Genomic DNA, 25,893 nt, shown 5'->3' on the forward strand with positions numbered 1-25,893 from the left:
AGGCCATGTGCCTTTGTGAGCACGACGTCTTGCCATGGCCAAGCCATTTGCTGTCTCTGCAGATCTGGATCTCAGCTGCATCCCCCGCTATCTCAACCGGAGCGGCAGCTGCTGGCCTTCAAAGCGCGGGCCCTGAGCCAGCCGGATCGGAGCCGTTAGCCCTGGGAGCGTCATTCTCATCTGCTGAATGCAATTAGAGGGGAAGGAAGAAATATGTGCGGGGCGGGGAGGGGGGGTGTGACACCCGCTTCCCACCACCCCCCCCTTGCCCAGTCTGGAACAGAGAGCTCCATTCTCCTTCCCTGGGGTGTAACCCACCAGGCCCTAAGTCACTGGCTCCAGAAGAAACCCTCCCCTCCTCCCGTTTCCACTCTTTTAGGCTGCTGCCAAGTTTTTCTTGCCGACACGATGGCTCCCGAGTGCGTCCATCACAATGAGCCCCCTTTTCTGCATCTCCAGCAGGGGATGCCCCCCCCGCCCCCACCCCCGTCCCCTTCCCACTGCACCGACAGCAGAGCCAGCTCTGCTTCAAGAGAAGAACCGAGGAGTCCTCGCTGCACTGGAGAGACAGTATGGCCGACTGGCTAGCGCACAAGACAGGGACACAGAAAACCTGGGTTCTCTCACTAGCTCTTCCTGCTCTTATTCTGTGCCTCAGTTTCCCCCTTTGTCAGATGGCAAGAATGAAACTGACCTCCTTTGGCAAGTATGTTGAGGCTGTGCCTGAAAAGCACTCGCTAAGAACCAGGTATTATTATTGTTCGGTGGGCCACAGAGAATGGACCCAGCCCCCAGCTGACAGGGCGCCTTTGTGGTCCCTCCTTCATGGTAGGAACGGAACGCATCTTCCCCTACCGGCGTCAGCCCCTCTGCAGGTACGTCTACGCTGCAGCTGGACGCGAGCCTCCCACCCCAGGGGATGAGCACGTGGGCCTGAGCGCACCCCGAGCCTCTGCCGGTGATGCGACGTGCACACGGTTCTTTCCAGCGTGTGCCCTGCTAACAACTGTCCGTCTACCCGGCCCAGGCGGCTTGCTGCCAGCCGTCAAGGGGAGTGGGTGGAAAATCCTCCAGCTGGACCAGGCGCTGCTGGAAAAGGCTCTTTCTTCTAAATTGACGCTTTCTGGGGGAAACAGGCTGATTGCGACAATTTCCCCTCCTCCCACCACCAAACAAAATTTAAATACGAAAGCGTCTTGATGAGGCCGGAAGGGAACGTTTTGATTGTTCCTGTCGAGAGGACTTGGTTTTAAAAACGGGACTTTACTGTCTATTCTGGTGAGAGGCGCTAGGCCAGGGAGTTGTCCCTTGCCAGCCCAGAGGGCTGGCTTTGTATAAAAAAAGAGCCCCCCCTCCCCTTTGCCTGGGGCAGTTGGAATTTTAAGGCGGCAGGTAGAGAGAAGGGGGGAGACGTGCTTGGAAAATACCATGGGAGCTCTCAGTGGGCTGCGTGGAAATTACGGGCTGGCTGTTGCAAAGCAAAGAGGTGCTTTTCCTTTGCAAGAGCATTCTGAGCAGCTGTCCTTGGAAAGCATGTTGGGGCAAAAATATGCACGTGGGATTGCATGCGTGTGGATGCGTGTGGGTGCGTGTGAGCATTGGTGGTGTGCAGGAAAGCAGTTGCATGTGTTTATATGAGGGGAAAAGCACTGGGGAGATTAGCCATGTGCCAGCGCGTGCAGGGAGCCTGCCAGTGTGCGAGTGTGTGGAGTGTGTGCGTGTGCACAGTTTTGCACATGCACGTGCATATGGTGGGGGGCCTGTGCACGCCGGTGCAGATGTGTGCAAACGCAGGCGTGCCTGGCAATGCACATCAAAAGCGGGACTTTACAGGAAGGATTTCTTCTCTTCCCTTGCTTCTGGGAAAGGTGCCAGGGCCCAGGATGTGCTGCGGCTGACTCATCCTGCAGCCGAGTCCCCAAAAAGCCTGTGTGTGTCTCCTTTGCCTCCTGCCGGCTGACAGTGCACCTTGTGATGGGGGATGACGAATCATCACATGACGTGGGGGGGGGGGGGTGTTTGAGAAGGCCTTGAATGGGGATCAGAGCAGGTGACCTTCCAACAAGGAGACAAACTGCTGGGACGGGGGAGCTGGCAGGGGGGCGGGCTGAGCAAATGAGGGTCTCGGAGGAGATGGCAAAGCTGAGGACAGGCCAAGCAGCCGCCAGACTTCTCTGCTTCTGGCCAGGGGACCTGGCATTTCATCACGGCCTCGGCTACAAGCGTTATGTGTGTGTGTGTGTGTGTGTCTTGGGAACGGGACGCAGCTGCTCCAGCTAGCTCCCTCAAACTTCCCCACCCTGCTGCTAATACAGCCAGCCCGGAGCACTGCTCCTGGCTCTGGGGGTTCCCAGGAGCCCTACCATCACCTCCTGGGGATGGGAGAGGTGGGCCCCCAAGGCTGAAACTCTGGATCCAGTCCTCCAGTGCCGGGGGGTGCACCCTAGTGTCCCAGCACCTCAAAAGCTTATTGTTACAATCACAGACTCACAGCATTAGAAGGGACCGCAAGGGTCATCTAGGCCAGTGGTTCTCAACCAGGGGCCCCCTGTGGGGCCACGAGCAGGTTTCAGGGGGCCGCCAAGCATGGCCGGTGTTAGACTCATTGGGGCCCAGGGCAGAAAGCCGAAGTCCCACCGCATGGGGTTGAAGCCCGGGGCCATGAGCCCCGCCACCCGGGGCTGAAGCCGAAGCCTGAGGAATGTAGCTTCGCGGTTCCCCTGTGGCGTGGGGCCCTGGGCAATTGCCCTGCTTCCTCCCCCTGCCCACCCGATGCCGGCCCTGGCTTTTATACACAGAAAACCAGGTGTGGCACTGCTGGGCCGTGGAGTTTTTATAGCATGTTGGGTGGGGGCCGGGGCCTGTGAAAGAAAAAGGCTGCGAGCCCCTGATCTGGTCTAAGCCCCTGCCACGATGCAGAGCCCAGAGCGGGGCCAGGAGCGGAGCCCAGGGCGCGGGGCTGGGCCGCTGCCGGCAGCCAGACCCCATCGTGCAGGGCTGGGCGGCCGGAACCCCCGGCGCCGGGCCAGGTGCAGAGAAGGGGGGCCAGGAGCGGAGCCCCACCTAAAACCTGGGGGTGCTGCAGCAAACCCCTGGTTCCCAGCACCCCCTCACTGCCCACAGCGCCCCCTGCAAACCTATCCACAGACCCACTCCCCCGCCCCTGCTGGCAGGAGCGCTGGTGCAGGCTGCAAGATGCTGTCTCCCCCTCAGCCAGCCCCGCCCCCTGCCAGACCAGAGCCGCAAATTTTGAATTTTTTTTTTAGCCACACCGCTGGGCCGCGGGTTGAGAGCCTCTGCTTTAAATAGTTCCCGAGCCCTCTAGTGGTGCTCCTGGTGGCACGCGGTTCGCCAGGCGGCCACACCGCTCTGGGATTTGCCACGGGGAGGATGGCTTAGGGTTGCCGACAGCCCCTCATTACAAGAGATGCCCCTTTCCCCCCCCATCTCTGTAAGACAAGATCGGGAATTGCTGAGTGTTACCAAAAGCAGCAAGAAATGCCCCTGGTAAATGTAGAGGAGTGCTGCTTAGTATTATTCTTAACCAGAATATCAGGAAGAGGGGTAGGGCAGGGGTGCTAGGAAAACAGTCCCTTATTTTTGAAATACAATGCTGGCAACCGTAGATAACCCGCCCATGTGGAGAGCCGCCTGGCCAATGCTAAATGTCCAAGAAGCAGGAGCCAGGCCTCCGAAACCAGGAGGTTAGGCATTAAAAAAAAAAAATCCTTATGATTTTGAAGCTGATTTGGGGATGTCTTTCGTTTGCTTTCTGGGCCGTTGGGCGCACGGGGGTCACACGTTTCAAGGTTCTCTTTGCAAAGATGACCCCTAGACTCTTATTACAAAACACCCAGCTGAGAGTCTCCCATCGTCACGTTCTGCCAGGAGCTGGGGCTTTACGGAAAACACTGATTCTAGCAAGACTCAGAATGGGCGACGCCAACGAGAAGCAAAAGACGCAACATTAACTTGGCCCAGGGTGTTGCAATGGGGAAGGGGCCAAATCTCTTGTGGTCCTGACTTGGGGGGGGGGGGACAAAAAAAACAGAAACCAAAACCCTCAACTCAGCACCAGTGCTTTTTGTCACTCCCTTTCTCGGGTTGAAGCAGTCTTGAGAGCAAATCACTCAAGCTGCGATGGCGCCCTGGGAACGGAAAAAAAAAAAAAAATCATCCAACAAAGGCTTTCTCGTTTCACAGGCTAAAGGCAAACCAGCCCTTACCGGCTGCTGGGGTTGAATCCCAGCCCTGGCTTCAGAGCGATGGGCTTTGTATTTTTTATTCCCTCTCTCTCCAGAGCTGTGATCTTGAATTCCAATTGATCCGGAGAGAACAACAAAAGCCCCAACTTGGCTCTAGCATGGTTAAGTTTGGAAAGGAACAGGAAAGCTAGGGAGGGGTGCGTGGTGTTCAGAGATCTCTCCGTGCTCACAAGAAATCTGGTTTATTCTCTGTCTGCATCCAACTGACTCTGCGTAACAAGAGCCGCACAGTGTATGGCCCAGTCTCCGTCTGGGAAACCCAACCCTTAAAGACAGTCTCCAGCATCATCCGTTTGTGTGTGTGTACGATGAAATCGACATCTACCGGCATTTGCCTATAAAAATCGAACCTTTCCAACCTAATTCAAATGATAAAACCGCATTGAACTACAGCCATCTGCCCTTGTTCCACCAAACAGCCTGTGAGGTAGGGTAGTGCTGTTATTCCCGTTGTACAGCGTGCCTCAGTTTCCTCGGGGAGACTAAGTAACCGACCCAAGGTCACGGAAAGAGTCCATGGCACAGCAGGGAATGGAATCCAAGGCTCCCAGACTAGCGCTCTAACCGCTGCACCAGACTCCCTCTCCCTGCTGGCTGCAGAGAGAGATGCAGCGAGACTGACACTGGCGGTCAGCAGAGAGGGGAAAATCACATGGCAGAGTCAGCGTCAGCCCTTGGAAAACTTCTTAGAGATTAATTCATTGGGAGCAGTGGGGGAGATGGGGAAGTATCTTTGTGCCAAGCAGCACTGAGAAACGGCCGGGGATATAATAAGCTCTTTGGTCAGCGCTCGGCATTCACAGCCTGTGAGCAGCGAACCTCCAGCGTGAGCAGAATTTCAAAGGAAGGCCATCTTGGGCCTCCCCCCGTGATCTTTGTACACCACTGTGAAATCCTTTTGCAGCTTCTCTAACTAATCAATGACCTCTCCGCCCCCAACCCCACCCCAGTGGGTCTAGCAGACTGTCTGGGGCAAACAGGATCTTGCAAAACACACGTTATTAACACCCATCTTGGGTTCGTAACCACAACGCCACCCAGAATGAAGCCCAGCTGAAATCCAGCCACCCTGCTCTCATTATATTAAGGGTTTTCTTCAGTGTCCCATGAAGCCAGGAGCTTTCAGGTTGTCGCCCAAGGCAAGGCATCCTGGAGTAGGTTTCAGAGTGGTAGCCGTGTTAGTCTGTATCAGCAAAAACAACGAGGAGTCCTTGTGGCATTTTAGCTTGAGCCAGAACCAAACCCCTGGATCCAAATGCCCTCCCCCCAGCACGCTCACCAGCTTTGGAACAGTTTCAGAACTTGGCAAGCGCCGATGCCAGTTTTACGGCCGCATCGCCAGATTTATGCAGGGATAAGTCAGCGGAGAATTGCTCCCTTCAGATTTGGATCATGCCTACAGACCCAGATTCTCATTTACCCTACGGACCTTTGAACTCTAATTGATGTCCTCTTAAGGCCCCTCTACTCTGCCAGAGTTGGGTAAAGAGGTTCCTAGTGCAAATTAGATCCCATTTATTTCCCTACAGGACCCTTGCTTCATTCAGTGTACAGGAAGGCCTGTGCTCTGGGAATGAACTGGGGCTGTGTAGCAAAGAAGGCTGTTTGTAACTACAGCCCTGAGCAATGAATTTCTTAGCCTCTCTGAAACTCTTTAGTTAGACATGGAAGGAAGGTAACTTAAGTGAACAGCCTCAGTTCTGCAGAACAATCTCACACAAGCAGAGAGAGAGAAAATCCCCCCCCCCCCCGGGAATTTATCCGTGTTTATTACCACCACAACAAAAACAGGTGAAAATCAGTGCAAAAAACGATTAATCATTGTTCTGGGTAAATATCGGGGTTTATTTTGTTGGCTGGAAAGACGGGGGGGGGGGGGCGGAGTTTTCAGCCGATTAATGGCTCGAATTCTGTTAATGCTGCAGCCAACCACATCAATTAACACAGAACCCAGAACACAAGGCCATTGCTGAGTTTAAGAAAACAATCTCTCTCTAATCCCCAAATAAAACTTTTCATTTGAATCAAGAGGTTACCGTTGTAGACTCAGAACTATTAGCCTATAAATATTTACATTTAATAATTGGGCTGCACCATTTGCATACACTCATCTTTTTTTTTTTTTAAACTTTCAAATACTTCCCTGTGTTCTGAAACGTATTCTGATACAGATTTTCATTTTCTTCCCATTTTAGCATGTCAGATCTTTAAACTCTTATCTGCTAACAGCTTGAAATGGGTACGTGGTGAGCGTGAGATTCATCAGTTTGTTCAGATGCGCACACGCTTCAGAGCTCGTGTGCGTGCCTGTGTTTATTGTGTGTAGCTTCTAGACTAATACGTAGAGCCTTACTTCATAAACAGGGAGCTTTGCATATCCACACAGACTAATGTATTAACTTAATACAGATATCTCATGCAATGTTTTGTATATTCCTAATAAAACATGTTTTTTTTAACATATTTGAATGATACAAAAGTAGGGTGAAAATCAGTAAAAAACTGCATAATACTTTTTGCAAAACCTGGGAATTTTTCTTTACAAACTGGTTTAAACCAAAAATGAAGGGGCTTACTCATCTTGTATATTTCCTTCCGCCCAGGTGGAGCGATGATGAACATGATGCTGCTGCTCTGGGTATTTTCCCGCCTTGCTTTTACAGACGCATTTATCTCTGGGGACAGTGCAGGTAAGTCGGACACCCTCCGAGCCGGTCAACAGGCAGCTTTGCGGTGGCTGCGGCCGAAATCCGTTCAAAGCTGATTCAAGAGGCAGTAGGGTCGAGTGCATTAGGGCACGGGGCTGCCTCTGCAGGGACCTGGGGTCTAGTCCCGGCTGTGCCTCTGACCTTGGGCCAGTAACTTCTCCTGGGTCTGTCTTGTTGAGTTGGGTTCAAGGCAGGGACTGTCTCCTGCTATGGGTACGTGCAGCACCCAGCAGAATGAAGTCCGGATCCTGGTCTGGGGCTCTAGGCATTATTGTAACACTATTACAGGCAGGCCTCTTATTAAGGTTGCCCAACACTTCCCATTCTAAGACCCTGTTTTCAATGGTTTTTAACTTTGCCAAACGTAAACCACCTGGGCTGAAAATTTTCCATGCCAGGTGTTTGACTTAGGCTGAATTTTATGGGGTGGTAGGAGGGGGGATTTTTGCTGAAATAGAGCAACCAGTTCTGAAAGTGAGGCCAAGAATAGAGACGTTCTTTGGCCCATGTTACAGAAGTCAGGTGACCTTTCTTTGACAAGCTTTAATGCCCCTGCCCCCCCTCCCCCCACTCCCCAGCTTTGGAGCAGGGACTTGAAATTTGGCAGGAGGGTGGCCTCTGGATCCGGGAGCTGCCTTTTGCGGTCCCTGTGAAAATCCACTCAAATTTGACCAAGTCTTCGGTGGGAGAGGAGGGGAAGTTTGCACATGCCACATAGAGACTTAGAAAAGATGGGCTGGAAGGGACCTCGAGAGGTCACCAAGCCCAGCCCCCTGCGCTGAGGCAGGACCGAATAAACCTAGACCAGCTCTGACAGGGGTTTGTCCAACCTGTTGTTAAAAACCTCCAATGAGGGAGATTCCACAAGCCTGCTCCAGAGCTTACCTGCCCTAGAGTTAGAAAGTTCTTCCTGATATCTCACCCAAATCTCCCTTGCTACAGATTAAGCCCCTTACTTCTTGCCCTGCCATCCCTGGACACAGAGAACAATCGATCCCTGTCCTCTTTATAACAGCCCTTCATTTATTTGAAGACTTATCCACCCCCATTCCCAGGCATGCTTTTCTCAAGCCCAGGGCTTTTTTTAGTCTTTCCTCCTAGGTCAGGTTTTCTAAACCTTTGATCACTAAACCTTTGCACAGTATGCCCGCTGAGGTCTCACGGACCTCTGCCTTACGGACGACACCTGTTCGTACACCCCCAAAATGATATTAGCCTTTTCCGTGACTGCGTCCCGGTGTCCGCTCATTCAGACAGCGATCTGCGAGAATCCCCAGCTCCTTTCCAGCAGTACGCCCATTAGTAGGTGGTCTTAGATTTGAGCTAAATTCCCTGAAGATTCTGCCAGCTCCGAGCGAGAGCTTGGGGCCGAGCAGGAATTTTCCTGCCATGACAGAGCTGGGCTGCCGCAGTGGGGCAGGCCCCTGACCTGAGAGCAGGCAACCTTGTGCTATCCATGACCTCCCTGCTGGGCCCACGCTAAGCTTGCAAAGTCAAGCCTGCAAGAGTTAGGAAATGCCAGCAAATGTCCCACATGGTCATCTTCATTATGAGACAATCTTTAATTACATGATCGTATACTTCCACCCCCACCCCCGGGCCCCGCCTCAATCAGCACACAAGATAGAGGGTGCTCTAGGGACATATCAGAGGGGTCTGTAGGACCCCTGTTGGTGCAAAGCTGGGGAGAAGAGGGGGGGCCAATTGGCGTTCCTCATTTTCTGGGTGCCTGACTTGAGGCCCTAGGGCGCGACTGGCAGAAGTGCCGGACGCTCGCAGCTACAGCTGTCATCCGTGGGAGCTAGGCTTTGAGCCTGTGAAGTGCTACACGATGCTAAGTCGCATGAAAACCACCACCAGCTGCCTCAAATCGGGCACCCAAAATTAGCAGCTACGGCTGAGCTTCGTCTCTGTGTGCCGCAGTTCCCCCTCTGTCAAATGGGGATAATCGCACCCTGCCCCCACATGGGGGTGTTGTGAAAATAAAGTCATTAACAGCTGCCAAGTGCCCCGATACCACAGTGAGGCGCACCAGGGAAAAGACCCCAAGAAATGTCACAGGTTCGTTCGGGGCTTGGCAAGCCTCCTCGGGGCTCCTCTGTCTCCATCACCTCCCGTCAGCCACAGCTCAGTCACTCAGAGAGGACGGGGTCTGTTCCAGCTTGCCACCCAGTCCCCCAGCCGGCCAAACCCCCATCCAGGTCAACAGGAGAGTCCAGGTAAAAACCTGAACCAATGTCTTATACCGGGTCTTCAGTCTGGATGCACCCCTTTAGTGCCAAAGCTTTGCACGTCCCATCCTCCAAGGGGGCGTATGTGTGGGGGAGGGTGATAAGGGAACCCCTGGCCCCAGGGGGCCAGCCCACAGCCCTTGTGTAAGCAGCGAGGGTCTGTCATTTCTTACAATCCCGCACCTGGGCCCTGTCCTACCTTGGCCTGTTTGCAGGCGTTTCTCTCCCAGTGCTGCATTCTCTTTCTCAGAGCAACTCTCGCAGTCTCTGGCACCCAGCCTCCCCTGCCAGAGCTGCAGCTCCCCCCCCCCCCGCACCCGCAGCTGTGGTTAATGGGCCAGTGAGTACCAGCTGGAGAGGTAACGCACCCATCTGTTAACCCCTTCCCCGCTGCCACAGCGTGAGCGCTGTACCTCCCAGCACAAGGAAGTTAGCCCTTCTGGCTTCAGAGCAGGGCTTCATTCACTAAATTAAGGCCTGGGGCCAGGCAGTGAACAACAAGCAGATGCATGGAATAGCAGTTCGCCGAGTGAGCCCTGTCACTGAATAAAGCAGGGGTCCTGCGGGGAGAGGTGCCAAACCCACGCATGAAGTCTGTGGGGTTACACCCCGGGTGAATTTGCCCCAGAGGGAGGTTTCCTGAGCTGTCCCTGGGCATGTTTTAGTTAGATCTCTACAGATACCCCTGCACGGCAACACCAGGCTGGGTCTTAAGGTGGGTTAGTTAACTCGGGTTAAAACAGCAGCGGAGACACAACTCCTCAGCTCCCAGCGTGGGTAGCAGCTCAAGTTAAAGCCTGGGTTTGTACAGCACCAAGCACTCGGCAGCCTGGTCAATGACGAGGTGCTAAGGTAATACAAATAATAATAAAAGGGAACCTGGGGTTGAACTTGGAGCTGCTCACCCAATTGTCCATGGTTTCACTGCTGGTTTAACCCTACCTGGGAGCTAACCCAGCACCCTGCATACACTCGCAGTGCTCTGATCAGGGCTCTGGGCTCAGCCCTCTTGTCAGAGTGACTTTAAACGGCGCAAGGTCCAAGCAGACAGATGTCACACTGAAATCCAGGTCCGGAGAGGGGATCACAGGCAGTTAAAATTACTGAGAAGAGACGGAAAAGCAGCAATTTATGGACAAACAGACTGAAAATGCCAAGCACTGTGTGGTGTAAGTGTGTATGTGTCCACGTGCGTGTAGGTTACCAATGATCTCTGCTGGATGGAATCATTACGGCTCAGTTGCGTGTCATAGACCCTGTACTGCACAAAACTAACAGGGTTCTCCTGGGTGACTGCTGACCTTTTCTTTCCTCCCTCTCCCTGGCAGATGACCTCAAGGCTCTGAGGGTCTCCATTGCCAAACACCCGCCAGTCCGGGCAGTGCTGGCAGGCACCCTCACCATTCCCTGCCATGTCACCTACCTGCGTCCCCTGGCCACCTCTAGTACAGCGGGGCGCCGGGCAGTGTTGGGGGCGCCCCGGGTCAAATGGACCTTCATCTCTGAGGGGAAGGAGGCTGAGATCCTGGTGGCCCGGGGGCCGAAGGTGAAGGTGAGCGAAGGCTACCGCTACCGTGTCTCCTTGCCCTTCTACCCGGCCACGCCCACTGATGCCACTTTGGTGATGAGCGAGCTCCGGTCCAATGACTCCGGGATCTACCGCTGTCATTTGCAGCACGGCATCGAGGACGGGCATGACCTGCTGGAGGTGAAGGTCAAAGGTAACAGCACCCTAACCCTGACATCTGTCGCGGGGATGGGGGTGGGACGGGATGAAGGTCTGGCACAAGCCCCGGAGGGATTGTAATTGCCTGACTGCATGTATAAGTCAGACCCACTGCCTGGGGCTGTCTCCCTCTATCGGTGGCTGGGCCAGTACAGAGGCTGATAGCCTTGGGTCCTTTAACTCAGGGCTGGATGCATCGCGCCACACCCCTGGGTGAACGGTCAGTGGCGGGGATTGAACTGGGGACGTCTGGTTGTAAGCGCACGAGCCTCTAGTGCCTGAGCTAAAAGGCCCGTCTCTGTTCGCTAATGCTAGAGTAGCGCTGTTATATTGTATTATTGTCGTATTACTCCATCTTGTTATTCCCTGCTTGACTTAGCTTTCTGCAGCTCTTGACTCTACATGGAGGGGTTAACCCCACTTCCCCTTGCGTCGAGGTGTGTGAACATCACCCCCCCACTATCACAGCGTGTACTCTGTCGTCCTCTAGTGGCTGAACTACTAAAGGATAACAGCCTACCACAGCTGTCACTTCTTGGAGTTGCTCTTTTTGTTCAGCTGTCTGTGCTGTGTCCAGGGTTCAATAATTGCTGACGTCTCACACTGGTCATACCGTGGTGTGTCATTAGATGAATACTTTTATTTATTGCCAGGACTGCAGAGAAGTTTCTGATATGCTGTTATTTATTTCACTTTGATGGGTTTCCCTGGCAAAACCAAACAATTTCCTTAATGCACTCTGTAGGCTATTTCTCCCGGTTTCAATTAACTTTGCACACTTCTAATACTCAAGTGTTAATCTCATAAGATTCCCCGTTTCTTCCCCCCGCCCCCAGAGACAGATTGTATTGCTTATGGCAAAAGCCCCCTGCAAAGTCCAGCTGGCAACGCACCCTCTCCTCTCCTGCCTGCCTATCCCTTCTCATTGTTTTCTGCCTTTCTGCAAAACCGGCAGGAAGCCCAAGTTCACCCATTCATTTTAGAAATGTTTCCGGCTGCTCTGATTCCTCGCTTGACATTGCCAGACATGCAATTTACACTGCAGTGATGGGCAGCCTGGTTTATGGATGATTTCCTCTGCAATTTTGCAGTGGCTCTTTAGTGGAGGGAAATCACGGTCTTGCAGTTAAAGCTTAGAAGCAGGAGTCAGGACTCTTGTGTTCTGTTACTAACTTGCTGTGTCACTCGGGGCAAATCATGTCCCTTCTTTGTGCCTCAGTTTCCCTATCCGTAAGGGGGGGGAGGGGACACTAATGATTCTTGTCCAGCTCAGAGGGAAACTGTGAGTGCTAGTTTACATCAAGATCATTGCACAAAAGGGCAAAACTATGAAAAATAGTTAGCACTTATGCAGCATGCTGCATGTATATATCTCGGACTTCCTAAAGATGGGTATTTTCATCTCCATTTGACAGTCAGGGAAACTGAAGCACGTAAAGACGGGAAATTACATGGCCGAGGCCACAAAGGAAGTTGGGGGGCAGAACCGGACTTAGAACCCCCCTCTCCTGATTCTTTGCTCTCACCCCATCCTACACTGAGTGGATGATCATGTTTTCAGAACAGTCAGGACCAACGGCTGGAAAATGAAGAGAGTCAGGGTAGAAATAAGGTGCAAATATTTGACAGCGAGGGGCAATCAGCCTTCGGAACAACTGACCTCCGGGGAGGTGGGCTGTCCGTCACTTGAAATCTTTAAATCAAGACTGGATAAAAGCTGCACTCTAGTTCAACAAGAAGTTCCCCGCGTGGTGAAGTTCTCAGGCCTGTGCTATGCAGAAGACCAGACTAGATGATCAAAATGGTCCTTTCTGGCCTTAAGATTTTGCATAGGATCCTATGATCTGTCATAACAGGCTACCGATGTACGCAGCAAGCGAATGCACCCGGGGCGTACAAGGCCTAGGCCAGGGGTTCTCAAACTTCATTGCACTGCGACCCCCCTTCTGACAACAAAAGTTACTACACGAGCCCAGGAGGGGGGACCGAAGCCTGACCCCACCCGAGCTCCACTGACCCGGGCAGGGTGGCCAAAACCAAAAGTCTGAGCCCGGTCAACCAGGGCTGACGCCCTTGGGCTCAGGCTTCAGCCCCGGGTGCCAGGTCTCAGGCTTTGGCTTCGGCCCTGGGTGGTGGAGCTCGAGCTTCGGCCCTGGGCCCCAGCAAGTCTAACGCCAGCCATGGTGACCCCATTATGTATTGAGACAACACCATAGCTGGCTGATGGCAAGTGTGCAGTACTGCACCTCCCTAATCCCCCTGGATTAATGGCCCGCCAGACCTGTGTTTGCAAGGACATTTAGATGCTGTTTCACACTCTGTCCTCTAGGGGTGGTGTTCCTTTATCGGGAGGGCTCCACGCGCTACGCCTTCACCTTTGCCAAGGCTCGGGAGGCCTGCGCCAGGATAGGGGCACAGATCGCCACCCCCGAACAGCTGTACGCCGCCTATTTCAGTGGCTACGAGCAATGCGACGCGGGCTGGATCGCAGACCAGACGGTCAGGTGGGCAACTCACGCAGAGGATAGATTCAGGTGGATGCGGAACTCACATGACACATTGTTCACCTGTGGAACTCACCGCCACTGGATATTAAGGAGATGAATAATGATAAGTTCCAATACGGGGCAATCCACTTCCCCAGTACCAAAATGGAATTCTTCCTATGCCATTGTACAGTAATGATGATGATGATATGTATTACAACAGTGCCTTGAGACCCCAGTACTGGACTGGGACCCCATTGTGCTAGGCACTGTACACACCCCTAATGAAAAGATGGCCCACATGCCAAAGAGCTTGCAGTCTAAGACAATGTACATGGCTTTGGTGAACTTTTCTCCAAATTAAACACTGATTAGAGCAGGCTGAAATTTTCCACCTGCAACGATTCCAAAGCTGTCTGGAGTTAGGGGGAGCTCTTGGGCACAGTTTTCAATCTCCTTAACCTAGAGATTGCAAGCAAGCATCAGGAGGTCATCACCACCTTGTCCTTCCCATGTAGCTAAATGGGACAGCTGGTTGGCTTGGAGGAGATTCCTGGAAAGGGAAAGGTTGAAAACCACTGCTCTAGGAGCTTGATTGAAACCCCATGGTTGTCAAAGGAAAGGCTCCCATTGATTTCAATGAACTTCAGAGCAGAGTTGCTGGTCACCTAATCAACGGGCCCTAAATGGGCTAACATTTCCAAATGTGGCCACTGGCTTTGAATGCCGGGGTCTTGGTTGCCGCACCTTGGATTTTCAGAAAGTGCTGGGTCCCCTCAAAGTCAGCTGGAGTTGCAGGTGCTTTTGGAAATCAAGCCGCCAGGGTGGTCACGAAGGGGGTGTTCCAGAAAACAGTGGCATCCAAAAATCAGTGGCCACTTGGGGTGGGGCTACTTTGCCAGGGTCACCTAAGCCCTCTGCTGGGAGCCACCCAAGGGTTTAGCACAGCATCTGACTGGCTGGCTCTAGCAGTCCTTTTCTCTCTGTGGAAAATCAGTACTCTTGTTTTCTCATTCCAGGTACCCAATCCACACCCCTCGTGAGGCCTGTTATGGAGACATGGATGGCTTGCCAGGGGTCCGTAACTACGGAGTAGTGGACCCAGAAGACATGTACGATGTATACTGTTACGTTGAAGATCTGCACGGTAATTATGACACCAAGTTGCATTGTGTCCTTATCTGCCTTAATGGCCCATGCTGGAACAATCCAGTCCAGTTTCCTGTCTTTGACAGCTGCCAGTTCAGGGTCCAATAAACCCTGTAAAGGTCAATAGAGAAACAAACTACACACATGGCTTGGCTTTGGCCCTGAAGCCTTGCAGTAGCTTTGAAGAAGCACGTCAGACATAAGTTCTAAGTCCTGCAGTATCTATCTGATCTACTGAGGTGCTGAGCACCCTTTGCTCCCATTGACTTCAACAGGTGTGGAAGGCGCTAAGCGCATTGCAGAACTGAGCCTTCAGTCCTGGCTACTGGAAAACATCCTAGATGCAAGTTGAGAATCTAGCACATGGGACCAAAGCACAAAAGCAAACGTACTCTAGAGTTCTCTCTGTATAACCTGGTTTCCAGGAGTTATGGGACATGTTCAGGGTCTAGACACATACAGTGTCCCAAGTTTTGGGCACGTGTCCCATTTTCTGGTCCATCTCTTGATTAAGGTCTGGGAGATGCCTAGAGTTAATGGGGAAACTGTCCTAAATCTGGGCCCAGGCCCCAAGGCCTGAATGTACAATGTATGCTGGGGATTTTGCCTTGTATTCTGGGATCTTGGGTGGACTGTGAACACAAAGTCCATGCCCTGTGTTCCACACTTACCTCCTAAACTCATAGATGATCCTGGGTTACGAGCATATTATCTGACCTTATGAAAGCATATTCTAGTCTTCAGGTGGAATATCTCAGATTCTGTTATAGGGCTAAGCATCTCACGCCATAGCTTGGATTCGGTGTGCGTGTCAGGATTCTGGAAGATAGTTTTGGTTGGTGAATGTCTAGAGACTAGAAAATGGCTTGGATTATTGGTACACATCCCAGAGGCTGGGAGATATATACATATATCCTGGAAACAAACCTTAAACCCTGGGTATATGAGTCTGAGTGCATAGCCTCCTGTGTCATTGCATATCCTTGGCTGGTGGATGGTTGCATATTCTGTCCTGGTGGATTGTCACGTGTCCTTTCCTAGGACATCATTGCGTGTCCTGCCCTCGTGTGTCATTACATGTATGGCTCTGCCTGTCTATTACATGCATGGTGCTGACCTGCTGGACTGTCACATATCTAGCCCTGGTGTGTCGTTAGATCACTGGTGATGCCCTAACCACTGCACATATCACGGCACTGCCCTGAAGGATTGTCACATGTCCTATGCTGGGGGACTGGCATGTGTCAGACCCTAGAGCGCTGTCGCCCAGGCTGCTCTCACGGGTCATTACGTTCCTGGTGGTGAGCTGATCCTCACAGGTATGACACAGGCGTGGCGAAGCGTCACCCTGATGGGCTGACTTACGTGGTATGGGCTATTGGCATTCGCTGCCATGTGAGCGGGAAAGTGTGGGAGGGTGCAGTCTTGCTCTTCCCATTGGCTATTCCTAAGTGCTAGCCCTTCAGCCATAGCATAATGTAGGGGCCAGTGTACTTACCTGGGAACCCGGTGAGCGGCGGTCTAGTTCAGCCTCCGGCGCTGAGCTGTGGGGTTGCGGCTGGTTGCTGTGCCTCTGTTTCCCCGTCTGCATAACGAGGCGACTGACCTACCTCTTCGATCGGGTGGGCAAACTTTTTGGCCCGAGGGCCACATCGGGGAATAGAAATTGTATGGTGGGCCATGAATGCTCACAGAATTGGGGTTGGGGTGCGGGTTCTGGGGTGGGGCTGGGGATGAGGAGTTTGGGGTGCAGGAGGGTGCTCTGGGCTGGGATCGAGGGGTTTGGAGGCCAGAAGGGGGTTCAGGGCTGGGGCAGGGGTGCGGGAAGGGGTGCAGGGTCCAGCTGGGGTTGTGGGCTCTGGGTGGGGCTGGGGATGAGAGGTTTGGGGTGCAGGAGGGTACTCTGGGCTGGGATCAAGGGGTTTGGAGAGCAGGAGGGGGATCAGGGTTGGGGCAGGGGGGTGGGCCATGGGGAGAGGCTCAGAGGTGCAGGCTCCGAGCGGCGCTTACCTCAAGAGGCTCCTGGAAGCAGTGGCATGTCCCTTTTCTGGCTCCTCTGCAGAGGCACGGCCAGGCGGCTCTGCATGCTGCCCCATCCTAGGCACCATCCCTGCAGCTCCCATTGGAGCGCGTAGGAGCCGGAGTGGGGCGATGCCGCGGCTTCCGGGAGCCGCGTGGTGCGGCCCCCACCCAGCACTCCGGCAGGATCGGGGCCGAGCTGCGTGGTGCGGCTCGTGGGCCAGCTTAAAATGGCTCATGGGCCGGATATGGCCCGTGGGCCATAGTTTGCCCACCCCTGTCTTAGATAGTGCTTGGAGATAGACGGCAGCTAATGGATCCACTGGGAGTTTGTTCGATATTGTAATTAGAAGGGTGGGGTGGGTCATGCAGCCATAGGAAAGGGTCGGGGAGGCTGAAAGAGCCCTCTTTCCTGGATTGGCCGAGACCGTCTGGGCTCTGATTCCTCCCCCCTTCATCTGTGATTGCAGGAGAACTCGTTTTGGGGACCGCCCCAGACAAATTCACCCTGGAGGAGGCCAAGGCTTACTGTCAGGATCTGGGAGCGGAGATAGCGACGCCGGGCCAGCTGTATGCGGCCTGGAACGAAGGGCTGGACCACTGCAGCTCGGGCTGGCTGGCTGACGGCAGCGTCCGCTACCCCATTGTCACCCCGCGGGAACGGTGCGGAGGGAGCCAGCCGGGAGTCAAAACCGTCTTCCAGTTCCGGAACCAGACTGGATTCCCCGATGCCCAGAGCAGATACGATGTGTACTGCTTTCGAGGTAAGGGACCCGTCTCCGGGGTCGCAGAGAGATTGGCCTGCAGGCTACCATCAGTCTTTCGGTCCTTAGCTGCCGAGGGCCTGATTTTACGGAGGTGCTGAACTCCCACAGCTGCCTCTGCCTGCAGCTGAAGTTTTGGGCGCCGAGCACTTCTGCAGATTACGACCTTACATAAGAACGGCCAGACTGGATCAGACCAATGGTCCGTTTAGCCCAGAACCCTGTCTTCCGGCGCCAGCTGCTTCAGAGGGAATGAGCAGAACAGGGCAAATTAGCAAGTGATCCACCATCCAGTTCCAGCTTCTGGCCGAGGTTTAGGGACAACCGGAGCATGGGGTTACATCCTTGACCGTCTTGGCTAATAGCTGTTGATGGACCTTACAGTTACTTACCTGGGCTTGTAGCCAGAGAGCAAACCCTTGGGGCGTAATCCTGGTTCCAGTCAACGGAGCCTGGATTTCACCCTTGAAAGAGGAGTGCACGGTGGGCGTTTCCCCAAATAGGCCTCAGTTTTCTCAAATACCCGTCTGTTTTGGGTGTCTCCTGTTCTGCCCTCACCAGAGACAGAGGCAGCCTGGTGATCCGCGCTAGGCACCTGCACTGAAGGTATCGAAGTGCCGTACGCCTAGTGCCCTCACTTTACAGGAAGGAAACTGAGGCACAGAGCGATTTGTTTTTTAAAGCAAGTCTGTGGCAGAGTTGGGAATCAGACCCTGACATCCTAGGGTCCAGAGCCACAGAACTGCAGTTGGTCTCCTGTTCCTATTGTGTGTCCTTCACCGTGCTGCGTAAGAAGGGCAGCGTGACTTTCCCTTACATGACAGCATGGGACACAACACGGCGTTGTGTGACCCCTGAGACTTAGCCAAGGGGGTTGCCCAAAATATATCTTGCTGGCTATTTTATGTTGGTTATTAGGCATGGTGCCGAGGTCTTGGGGACCGGGCGTGCTTCTGGATTCTGGCAGGAATCCCTCAGGGACAGTGATACTAACCCTGGCTTTTGATATCATCCGAACCCACCTGGTACCATGTGAGCTGGGTTCGCGGAGCCACTCAGCCGATGGGTTTTCTGCAGGAGATGCGGATTCAGACTGAATGACAGGATCCCGCCAGAGGAAAAAATGCTGTGACCTGAATGTCTCTGCTTCACAGCTTGTCCCTTGTCACAAGGACGCTCCTGGCCCGTGTGTGTGTGAAGCTAGAGCAGGGCAGAACAGCTCAGTTTAAGACGCGAGAAGTAGAAGCTGAGAGAGAGAGAAAAAAAGAAAGACTTTTTCTGGTTTAGACAGAAACAAATTGGCAGTTGCCTGACATATATCAGAGCCAGAACCCCGGTTGGTATAAATCAGGGTCACTCCTTTGGAATCACAGCTGGTGTCAATGGGTATCACTCTATTGAAGTCAGTGGGCCAGACCCCCAACTGGCATCATTTGGCATAGTTCTGTTGGCCTCATTGGAGCTACACTATCATCCCCAGATAAAGATCTGGCCTGTTTTCATTTTATTAAATATTATTAAACATAACAACACTGCAAAATGCCGCAGGGTCTTTCCTTGTAGCCATGGGGCCGGAGTGACAATATTCTGAGACAAAACAGGCAGGATTGGGAATGGACTTCTCAGGGAGTTGGGAATGGGATAGTATGGACACTTTCCCCTCTTGGCTGCTGGTTCAATGATTGATCAGTGATGGCCAAAGCTCCTTGTAACACAGGCTGATGCCTCAGAGCCACCTGTGTGATAACTCAGAAGGTCTCAGTCCGGATCTGGAAAGATTTTTTTCATTCCGGTGACAAATTTTGACCAAAATTAATAATGTCATTTCCGTTAATATTTTTCTTCCAAAGCTTTTTGGGGGGGTTCTCATTAACAAAAAAATTTTAATCTTTTTTCAAGAAAAACTCAAAATGTTTAGTGAAAAACTTAAGTTCCCATGAGAATTTTTCTCTCTCTCTCGCTCTCTTTTTTTTTGGTGACTAAAAAGCCCATTTTTAGTTGGAAAAACACTTTGAAGAAAACGTGTTGACCAGCTCCCGTCTGAGTCCATGTCCCATTGGGCAAGGAGCTCTCCACATCATGAAACAGGCCACAGTTTTCAAAAGCAACTAGTTCCTGTGGATGCCTAACAGGAGAGGCCTTCAAAAGGGACCTGGTTTTCAGAGGGCTTATGGGGTTTCAAGTTGGCCCCCTCCCAAATCTGAGAATCCTGGCCCCTTCAGCCCCCTCGTTGGCAGTGTTTAAAGAGGCCGCAGTTCTCCTTTGGGGGGAGATGGAAGAAGCTTTTACCATCTACACTCTCTGCTGTGGCTAATTCCAGGGCTTCAGTTTCTGAAGCTACCCATAAATCCCCTTGGGATGGCCGCCATCTTGGCTACAGCACTAAGCTGGTGTAGACGGGGCTGTAGCAGACTCATATCCTCTGGATTTCTGCAGGGCTGACTCTATAACATGTTCCCCGCTGGGTTACACACTCCCCGGGCTTTTAAGCTGTTTGGTTCAGGATCTCACAAATTAAACAGAAAGGGGATAAAATAAGCTCAGGCCAGAGAAAAGAAGAGCTAAAATGATGCAAGTGTAAAAATCGATGCCAACTGGACACCCACTTTAGCTGCAAGGTTCGGACTGAGAGGTGGAGTCGAACTCACTCGAAGTTATGGGGGTGGAGGGACGGGTCAGAGCCAGGGAGTTTTGCTTTGGTTTATTGTAAAGCAGGGAGGCCCAGCTCCTCAGCAGGTGTAAATCTGGGTGGCTTTAATGGAGGTAGGCCCAGCTGAGCGTCCGGGCCAAGATTTAGCTTCACTGTTCAGCTCTGGAGCTGGGACTGGATCTAAATCGCCAGGGCGTTCTCAGGCCTTGCTCGGATATAAACTCGAAGGGCCTGATTCTCAGTTATGCTAGGTTCCCCCTACACCCTTCTCTGGTGGTGTAAAGGGACCCTTAACCTGGATGTCATGACACCCATTTGGAGGTCCTTTTGCACTGCAAGGAACCTCGGTGTCAATGAGAATCAGGCCCCAAAGCTTGACATGGGCTGGATTTATCCCTGAAGAAACTCCACGGGAGTCACTGGAGTTCACCAGGGTGAATCTGGCTCATCTTCTCTGCCCTGCTTGAACCATGCCTCAGACGGAGAGTGAGGGCGGTCCTGCTTTGAAAGGGAGGGAAGGTGTCGCTGCCTGACACCCCGGGGACAGGCCAAGGCAGTAATCTCCCGCTTTCTTTTTGCTCACAGAAGAGACAGACTCTTTCACGGAGTCTCCAGAAAAATACCGAGCCACTGAGCCCGAGGGGGTCAAGGAGATTGTTACAGTGACAGACAAGATGGAAGAGCTGCAGCTGCCCAGAGCGGAAGTGGAGAATGAGTCAAGAGGGGCTATATACGCCGTCCCTCTTTTTCAGGACATGAGTGACGCTAAGCAGCAAAAGCCAAGCAGTGCCCCTGAAGAGGCATCAATTCCTATCTCCCGGGAAGCCCTGCTAGATAACTCTGTATCCTCAGATCTAGGACTTCACCTGCCATCACGTTTCCCCGAGAGCCCAGCCAGTCCCGAGGCAGGTCTGATTAGCAGCGATGTAAAACCAGGGAGCCCTGCCCCTCCAGCTGCGGAAGGGGAAAAGGGGAGAATTGGAAATTGCACAGAGACACCCAGGAATGGTAGGTAGAGAATCCTCTGTAGTGTGATCAGGGAACGTTTTTAGGGCGATGGCTGGAATGGGGTCACGAACGCAGCATGTATCCAAAGCTCCAGAGTCCGTAGGGCTGGTATTTTCAAAGAAGCCAAAGGGATTTAGATGCCCACGTTACAATGAGAGTTGGGCACCTTTGACAATCACAGGCTAATCCAGTCTCTCCTACAGGTGGCTCGTGTCAGTTGGCCCCGTTGTCAGAATCTCTCCAAATACTTTCACAGGCAATATTTATGGAGAGAGCTGGTTGAAGAACCAGTAAAACAAAATGTAATGAACATTTTTGGATTTTTAAACTGTTTCTTTGAAACTTTGAAAAAATGTTTCAACATTTTTCTATCCAGGGGATCAAAAAACTGAAAAACATTTGTCAGAAACGTTCAGCTTCTTTTCCCCCCAGTTGAAATTAAATGAAGAATCAAAATTTGCAAAAGTCCCATTAGCTCAAACTAGTGTTGGGTTTGGTGCTGAAATCCCACGAGATTCATGGCAGGTTCAGAACCTGGATCCAGAACCCAATTTGGCTGCTGGCTCCTTCCTTCCACTTTTAATAAAATAAAAGGGGTGAAAAGAGAGGGGAATTCACATATTTATGAAAAGTAAAATGTGCACAGAGCCAGTTCATTCTGTAGTTCTGGCAACAAAGGACTCGGAACCAGCTCTTCACCTCGTGTAAATGGCCTCACTCAATTCATTTAAATGAGAGTTCACACCAGCTGAGGAATCTGGTTTATAATTCTCAGACCAAAAACACTGTTAAAATGGAGTAAAGTTTGATGTTAAGTTAGCAAAACAAGGAGGCTGGATAGTCTAGTGGTTAGGGCACTAGCCTGGGATACAGGAGACCTGCATTAAATTATCTTTTCTGCACAGACTTCCTGTGTAAACGTGGCCAAGTCAGTTAGCCTCTTGTGCCTCGGTTTCCCATCTGTAAATTGGGTATAATAGCATTGCCCTATCTCACAGGGTTGTTGTAAGGATAAATACATTGAAGACTGTGAGGTGCTTGAGATATAATGGTAAGAGGGCAATATAAATACCTAAGATAGATATAATATGGATGATCAACTTAAGGACAAATGTTAGAGAGATGTCATGATGATCAATGGTGACATTTGTGTTCTGAAATATTGGTTTGAAATTAAAACTGTGGTTTCGTCATGTTGAATCATTTCATTTTGATTGAAAATGCTGAAATATTTAGCTCCGACATTTCCGCTTAGAAACTTTTCATTCCACGAGAAGTTTCAATATTTCAACTTTTGCAGAATGGGAACTTAATTTGAAATGTCGATGTTTTCCCTGGGGGATGAAAACCCCTGTTTCCGAGCAGCTCTGGTTGTTTGTCCTGAAGGAGGCAGGAGGTAGTTTGATCGCTGTCTTTTTCATTTGAATTTTGCAGAGGAAGAACATGGAACTGACCCGAAACAAACCTTGAGTTCTTCGTTGGAGGGAGAGAACGTGAGGACTGCTGAAGAGAAGCAGACTCCAGGCAGCAGCCACCAGGGATCAGATGGGGTGAATCTAGTTCTTCCCACTGAGATGACTCCAGGAGAGGCCCAGTCCATGGTCCCCCACGCAGAGGTAGAAATGACTGGTGGAGACATGACCGCCAGCCCTACAAATGCGCCAGCGGAAATCTCACCGAAACTAGCCGGATCCGGTGATGCAATCAAACCCAATATGTCTCACGTCCCTGTCAGTTCCCACCAAGAACACAGAGAGGAGCCCACAGCAGAAGGCAGCTCTGCTGATGGCTTAGGAGTGGATTTCATCCCTGGTTCATCCCTGGACCTAGAGGTCGTTGCCACGAAGAAGGCGGATGCTCTGGAGCAGCTGGCTCGCACCACCAGCTCCAGGGGCATCAAGGAGGACTCTGGGGTGCAAGAGCACTCTCCTGCTGTCACTGCTTCTGCGGCCCCAAATGCGGGGTGGAAGGCAGAAGATCTCAAAGAACCAGGTCAGCGGCTCTTTACGGAACATGCCCAGACCTACACCACACCTCCAAGTGGGCTTGTTTCCGGAATGAGAAGCACACGCTTCCCTGACCCAGGCAGACGCCCGGGTGCTTCTGAAGATACAGAGCTGTCTGGAGATGCGGCTCTTGGCCCAGTGTGGCCAGAAGGGACCTCAACGATTCAGGATACCCTGCTGTCTGCATCCCCTGGTACGGGAACATCCAGCCTCCAGGAGAACGAGGAGCACTCGGGTTCTACCTGGCTTCTGCAGCCCGCCACCCCCCGCTCCCAGACGGAGGACATCCGCTCTGCCTCCCGACCGGAGGGGACGATGGTTGCCCTCACCATTTCGCACACCGAAGTAGGCCAGGTCCACACTGTGCTGCCACCCAGCGGGGAGTCTCCAGCAGAGGACGACAGCCAGACGGTGGGACGCAAGAGGGTGGAGCCGCCTGACTCCGACGCGAGCGGCCCGTTGTCAGGTGAATCATCTGAGGAGGAGAAGGCCATTGAAGAGCAAACTGTTCCCTCCACGACCCCGGCAATGGCGGCCATCTCCCCCACAGGTACTCCTGGAGAACCCGAAGGGGACGGATGCTCATCCACCGCCAAGCATGGCCTCACTTCCCCCACTGCAGACGTCTTCAAAGAAGCATCAGGCCCAGCGTTGGAGGGGATCCCTTTCACAGACGCCCCTTTGACCACCATCAGCCCTCTCCCCGTCCTGCCAACAGACAGCGCCAGCCTGGGAGCAGGGGTGAACATTTCAGGTAACCCGTACGGCTCTGCTGCCTTGGCCCTCTGGGCAGCCATATACACCGGCCTCTTGCACTAAAAACCTCCCTTGCACACTGTGCTTTCCTCTGTCTGTCCATTCGTCTGTCTGTCTTTCTCTCCCCTCCCCTCTTCAGCTGGATCAGGGAAGTTTAATGGTCCGGAGAAGCACATATTTGTCAAACAAATTAGTCTCAACTGCGCATGCACTTTAAATCTCTTGCTACTTCTGTGAAGTATTTTTAACGACTGTTTCGATGAAAAAAAAAAACCCAGCGTACTATGACTAACAACGGTACTAATAAAGCGAATTAAAAGCTTTCTAGAACAAAACCACCTTGGCTAGATCTGTGCTTCCCTTTGTCCTGATTGGTCCGTTGCCTCGTGTCTTATTGCAATTTTCCTCGTGTGTGTGTGTGTGTGTGTGCGTGCGCGCGCGCGTGTCTCTCCCACCGGTGAACTAATTCTCTTTACACCTGGCCTAAGAACTATGGGCCAAATTATAAACCCCTTATGTATAGTGGGCCTGATTCTCATTTACCCTGAGGCCCCTTTGCACAGCTCTGCTGGTGTAGCTTGTTACTGTTTGCATTGTGATGGTGTCTTGAAGAGTTTTGCAAACTGACAAACTGGAAAAAAAATTCAGCTTCGGTAAATGGAAACATTTGGAGCACTTTTGAAATATTTCATTTGGATTTTGACCGTAGACCACCCCTTTTTCAACCTTTCAAGTTGCTTGAACTGGAAAAAAAAAACAAAAACCCACCCCAAAACTTTTCCTTTAGAAAATGCCGAAACGGAATGTTTCTTTTTCCACATTGGTTTGAGCCCGGAAATTCGCTGAAATTGACCCTCTCCCGTGAACAGTTTCAGTTTTGAGAAAATCGGCATGCGTTGGTGAGAAAACCATTTCGTCAGAAATTCCTGACTAGTTCTAGCTGCTGTTGCTTGGGCTCAGCTTCTCTCGCTGGGGCTGCAACAGATTCATCTCCTCTATAAATTGGCAAAGAGGGGGGCCTGGAACCTACATTCACCGGTGAGCTACAGTTGTGTCTGGGGGGGCCCCCCAGTCAGGGATCAGGGCAAGAATGGAGTGAAAATTTTCATCCAAAACTTTTTTTCACTGAACGCTGCAGGTTCAGCCACACCAAAACACTGGCGAATTCATGTAAAAAAGAAAACCAAAATTGCAAAAAAAAAAAAAAAGCCCAGGTGTTCCGTTCTGCGAGTTTCAGAATGAAACTTTTTGATTTTTTGGTTCAGAACGACTTTGTTTAAATTATTTAAATTTTTAAATACATTTCAGTTTTTTAAAGAACACTTTCAAAATGCTCAAAATTCAAGTGCATTTTGCTCCAGGTTGAACAAAGCGTTTCATGTGACCCAAACCAAAGTTTTTTCAAACTTTTCAATTTGCCCAACATTTTGAAAAATTTCTTTTTCAGTTTAATTCGAACCAATTTTTCCCTCGATTTTTCTGAATGGCCAAGAACCGAAAAATGTCATTTGCCCAACTCTGATCGGGCCTCTGGTGCTAGGAGCGGTACAAACCCACAGGAAAGACCCAGTCCCTTGCCAGAGAGCTTACAATCCAATAAAGAGGGCTACTCTTAATTAAACTAGTATATTGCAAATAATAGCCCAAACCATTGTAGAAGTGAATTAAGAATTAAATGCAATTATGACCCCTAATAGGTTAGGGGGAGGGATAGCTCAGTGGTTTGAACATTGGCCTGCTAAACCCGGGGTTGTGAGTTCAATCCTTGAGGGGACCATTTAGGGATCTGGGGCAAAAAATTGGGGATTGGTCCTGCTTCAAGCAGGGGGTTGGACTAAGTGACCTCCTGAGGTCCCTTCCAACCCTATGATTCTATGATAGGCTTCCATGTCACATTTCAGATGAAAGAGAAGGCCTCTGGCAGCACAGCATTGTGGGTCAGTGCTGAATCATAGGGAAGAGCGCTCTCTGCTGTCACAGAAACACAACCTCCTGCAGCAACATCAGACATCTCCCATCTACTCACCGACCTAGCCTGATTCAGCTCAGCTGATATAGCCCAGTTCATTCAGATGGCAGGCGGAGAGAAGGAAATAAGGAGTTAGCGCTAGGGTGACCAGAGGTC

The 25,893-nt window shown here is 51.8% G+C and overlaps 1 protein-coding gene across 2 annotated transcripts in view; it reads left to right on the top strand.

Moving 5' to 3' along the window:
* Nucleotides 1–25,893, top strand: part of BCAN (brevican) — a 51,021-nt gene that overhangs the window by 8,842 nt on the left and 16,286 nt on the right. Inside the window, exons 2-9 of one of the 2 annotated variants that reach the window (XM_074938174.1) lie at nt 6,461–6,504; nt 6,869–6,955; nt 10,533–10,925; nt 13,260–13,434; nt 14,436–14,563; nt 17,055–17,348; nt 20,584–21,006; nt 22,441–23,766. In XM_074938174.1, the coding sequence (XP_074794275.1) occupies nt 6,501–6,504; nt 6,869–6,955; nt 10,533–10,925; nt 13,260–13,434; nt 14,436–14,563; nt 17,055–17,348; nt 20,584–21,006; nt 22,441–23,766 (2,830 nt within the window). In that variant the 5' untranslated portion in view covers nt 6,461–6,500. The remainder of the gene's footprint in view (nt 1–6,460; nt 6,505–6,868; nt 6,956–10,532; nt 10,926–13,259; nt 13,435–14,435; nt 14,564–17,054; nt 17,349–20,583; nt 21,007–22,440; nt 23,767–25,893) is intronic. The other variant, XM_074938175.1, reaches the window with a different exon arrangement.

Source organism: Natator depressus, chromosome 24 (genome assembly GCF_965152275.1).
Source record: "Natator depressus isolate rNatDep1 chromosome 24, rNatDep2.hap1, whole genome shotgun sequence".
Classification (NCBI taxonomy): domain Eukaryota; kingdom Metazoa; phylum Chordata; order Testudines; family Cheloniidae; genus Natator; species Natator depressus.